This window comes from Cynoglossus semilaevis, chromosome 9 (assembly GCF_000523025.1).
Source record: "Cynoglossus semilaevis isolate Cse_v1.0 chromosome 9, Cse_v1.0, whole genome shotgun sequence".
NCBI classification, from domain to species: Eukaryota; Metazoa; Chordata; class Actinopteri; order Pleuronectiformes; family Cynoglossidae; genus Cynoglossus; species Cynoglossus semilaevis.
Genome location: NC_024315.1, coordinates 16872126 through 16875908, shown reverse-complemented (window position 1 = coordinate 16875908; position 3783 = coordinate 16872126). Strand labels below are relative to the sequence as shown.

Genomic DNA, 3783 nt, shown 5'->3' with positions numbered 1-3783 from the left:
AAAGGCCCCTAGGCTAAACAGAAAAAAGGCACATTGATAAGCACAGTCGTTTGAAACAAACATTTAGAATTTCTGCAACACTGTGAACATGTACATACATTTGAAGTGTAATTATTTTCTGTTAAATATTGTCTGTTTAAGTGCATACATTGAAATGCACTGTATATTCAGAGTTAACATGAGTGTTTTTCTGACCATTTACTTGGTAATGTAAGTTTTTTCTTACCATTTTTGCAAAGTCCACTCCTTCCTTGCAGTACTGTTTGTAGTACTCACGGTCCTCCATGCTGCCCACCTTGGCTTTCACCAACGTCATATGTCTGTTCGGACAGCTCTCCACACATAACTACACAACAACAACAACAACAACAACAACAGTGGGCATGAGTCAGATGAAGGAAGTCAACTTGAACCTCAACAAGCTGGGCCTTCAGTGTCTGACCTGAGTGGTGGGACACTGGAACTCCAGCAGCACCAGGGGGCTGGCACATTTCAGGATGTTAAAGTAGAAGAGGAATGGCTTCTTCCTGGTAGTGAAAAGAGAAAACTGGTTAAGGTCAAAGTTCTAGTTGCAGTGTTCAACACAGTGAATATGAGCTGTGTTTAGTGAATCTGGCCCACACAAATCAAACTGACTTGACTTGACTTACTCCAGGGATGTCCCTGCTTGTCCACAGAACTGCCCCCTGCTGTCAGTGGGGTAGATGACCTTCCTGGGATCACCCTGAGACCAGGCTACAGGACACATGGAAGTTATTGACATTACAAGAGAGAACAATTCCACTAAAATTGTGTGAACTGAAGGTTCAGCCTTACCAATGATGCCCACTGCAAAGTAACCCAGAAGGGCCAGGATGAAGAGGATGCAACAGAGAACATCTGTGCAGCTCCTGAAACACACAAGGCAAAAGCATTGAAAGTGTCACCTCCTACTGAGGACATTTTGTCTGTTATTAAAGTCACGCACCTGTCTTGGATCGGCCCTTTGAAATTGGGATCAAACTTCTTGGACTCGCCTGTGAATTTAAAGAAAAAGGTGAAGTTTATAAAAACTAAATAAATTTAAAAAAGCACTCATGAAAATCGTGCACTCATAGAGAATTAGTGATTGGATGAAGAACACATGCACGTGGACTGTAATGAAAAGGCACTCGTCATTTATGAGACTATGACTGAGGTGTTTGCTCTGTCCCTGAATAAATGTTTAGTTTGGTGGAGGAATGAACCAAATGTCATTACAGGATTATGAATTAGATTAGATCAGCTGCACTGTGCTATTGCTCAGAAGGAATTAAAGCCTCAAATAAGTTAATGAGTTAATTAGATCCCACGCTTGCTTCAGGGAGACAAACTTAGAAACTGGAGCAAGGGCAGCAGCCTTGTTCTCCATCAGGACTGACTCCTCAAAAACAACATCTTTGACTTCTGATTTGTTCAAATAAAAAACTCTTTAGCAAATGTAAAATAGTGACAGAAAAATGTAAATCTGGTGTTTATGTTATCTACACACAGACACAGCTACATACAAGTCAAAGGTTAGATAAGATACAAAAACAGGCCTCCAGACATCCAGACATCACCAACAAATCTGGACATGATGAAGAAGTCAACACTATTACTACAGAAGGTCTTTTTTTTTTAAATGAATGTTCAGTAAAGTGGACTGACAACAACAACAGATGTGTAAAAATGTTTCACTGAAGCAGTGGAAAACTCAAAAGAGTGTCCCTTGGTCTGGAGGAACAGTATATTTCCAGGAGTACAGAACAGGATCTGAATGTTCAAGTGTAGACAGGACCTTGAGGTTCTTCTCTATATAAACAGAAACTTTACTGAAGGAAAGAAATTCGATTCTCCAGCACAAAAGGATTCACCCGCCTTACTCTTACGCCTAGCAACCCACAAAATGGCTCCCTGGTGACGACCAGATCTCTGTAGACATCGCCAGCTGCCATGGAAACATCTCAGACGTGACAGAGAAGAAACGCGAGATCACTATGAGCTAACCCTCTGAGTCAACATTTGCGAAAAAGACAAAAAAAAAAAGAGAGAGGACTAGAGAGCAAGCTTCAGTGTTAGCAAAGTTCAGGCTTCTTAATTACACCTTTGAATAATGTAAGGCTTTATCTACACCTCCTCCACTGTAATCAGAAGACCGGTCCCCAAGATGATTAAACCCCGTGATCGAGGAGCATTAGTTTGTTTTTAAAATAGCCCTGTTGGTTCCAGTCACAGTCTTGCGGGTACATGTACGCCAGCTCAAACACGGACAAATCACGCACTGGATAACACACAATAACAGAACTTGTAACCAACCACTAAATGTTTGGGCAGAAACACAGAATCGAATGATCATAAAAGCTGCAGATCCATATTTTCATACCTACTCTGTCGTACTTTGTCATGCTGCTCTTACTTAGCTCCTCTCACACCCGTCTGCTGCATTCACTGGTTCCTTTTGAGTCTCCTTCCTGTTGTTAACCTCTCACTCCTCCAACGTCAGACCATTACTTCCTTCAGTTGTCAATATTGTTTCTGCCATGACATAAGGTAGCACTCTCAGCAGAATTAAAGAAGACACTAAGATGCAGCGATGAAGTGAGTATATACTATTGCTAAAACATTGAGGGTTCAAGCTATAAAAGTTATCCCTTTTTTTTACTAACACATTAACTGTCAACAAGTCCCACTGAAACGGCATCTTAGTTATGTGGTTTCCTCTTTTTCGTACTTCTGCAGCTGCACAGCTGAAGTTGTGCGACCACAACAACATGCCACTCAGCCCAACATCGACGGGGCGTTGCGCTTGCTCCTCCGGTTCATATTCTGATTAATCTTTATGCTGTGAATTCCAAAACTTCTCAAACCTAAACCAACGTCTGAGATTTGAAAATTGACCAAACCTGCTACACAGTGAACAAAGATCTTCTGAGAAGGAAGCGAGATAAAAGATAAGTCCGTCCTACATGTCCTCTGCTGAGACATGTCCTGGCTTTGTTTGCCCACTGACTCCATCATGTGACCGACAGCTTCAATGTCACAGTTATTAAACCAGTTCATTAGCACCGACACTGAGATAAACAACACAACACAACAGAAGGTTGGCTTTGTTCAAAGGCCACTGTGAAACATTTGGAACTGTTGATCATCAGAATATGACCAGAAACGAGGTCAAAGTCAAAGTGAAGTTTCGTCATTAAAACTTTGTCACCTTTGATTTGTTTTGGTTTTTAAATAAAAGTACACATTATTAATGAGCAAATTCCTCAAATTTGACCAAATCAGATGGAAAACCTGGTAAAACAATTGATTCTTTGTAAAAGATGTTTTTCATTTTTTCAAAATTGAAACTTAACATTTGTCAGGAAGTGGATTTCTGTCCTTAGACCAGACAAAGAAGCAGGTTGTGGTCTGGTGTCAAAGGTCATTTTAATTGTTACTAAAAAAGTGTGATGTAGAACATCGATATGGTACCATGAAATGAAATATTGCGATACTTCAGTGTATCAATATTTTCTAACTACTACAATACTATTAATTTACTACTACTAAAATCTACCAACCCTATGAGGATATATTTTAGTTATACATATATTATATATATTTTTCTTGAAATTTTTCATATGAATAATTCCATCCATACCAAAAAATGTGAGAAACACTGACACCTCCCTGCTGTTATTGGTCTGTTATTGTTTCTCCTTCTCCTTAAAGGCTTGGAGTGTTTTTTCCTCCAGCCTCTGGTTCATAGGCTCCATCTGTGAGAGTGACAAACACACTCCC

At 40.0% G+C, this 3783-nt stretch overlaps 2 protein-coding genes across 5 annotated transcripts in view; one reads left to right on the top strand and one right to left on the bottom strand.

The window, feature by feature from the left end:
- Window positions 1-3783, bottom strand: part of LOC103384210 (choline transporter-like protein 2) — a 19050-nt gene that overhangs the window by 10543 nt on the left and 4724 nt on the right. For 2 of the 3 annotated variants that reach the window (XM_008317643.3, XM_008317645.3), the window contains exons 2-6: window positions 968-1016; window positions 817-890; window positions 651-735; window positions 443-527; window positions 227-346 (exon numbers count right to left, since the gene is read on the bottom strand). In XM_008317643.3, the coding sequence (XP_008315865.1) occupies window positions 227-346; window positions 443-527; window positions 651-735; window positions 817-890; window positions 968-1016 (413 nt within the window). Of the gene's footprint in view, window positions 1-226; window positions 347-442; window positions 528-650; window positions 736-816; window positions 891-967; window positions 1017-2383; window positions 2467-3783 lie in introns of those variants that run through there. The other variant, XM_008317644.3, reaches the window with a different exon arrangement.
- LOC103384209 (glutaryl-CoA dehydrogenase, mitochondrial-like) overlaps window positions 2517-3783 on the top strand; it is a 12602-nt gene continuing 11335 nt past the window's right edge. Inside the window, exon 1 of one of the 2 annotated variants that reach the window (XM_025058618.1) lies at window positions 2517-2598. The gene's annotated coding sequence lies outside the window, so the exon portion shown is untranslated. The remainder of the gene's footprint in view (window positions 2599-3783) is intronic. The other variant, XM_025058617.1, reaches the window with a different exon arrangement.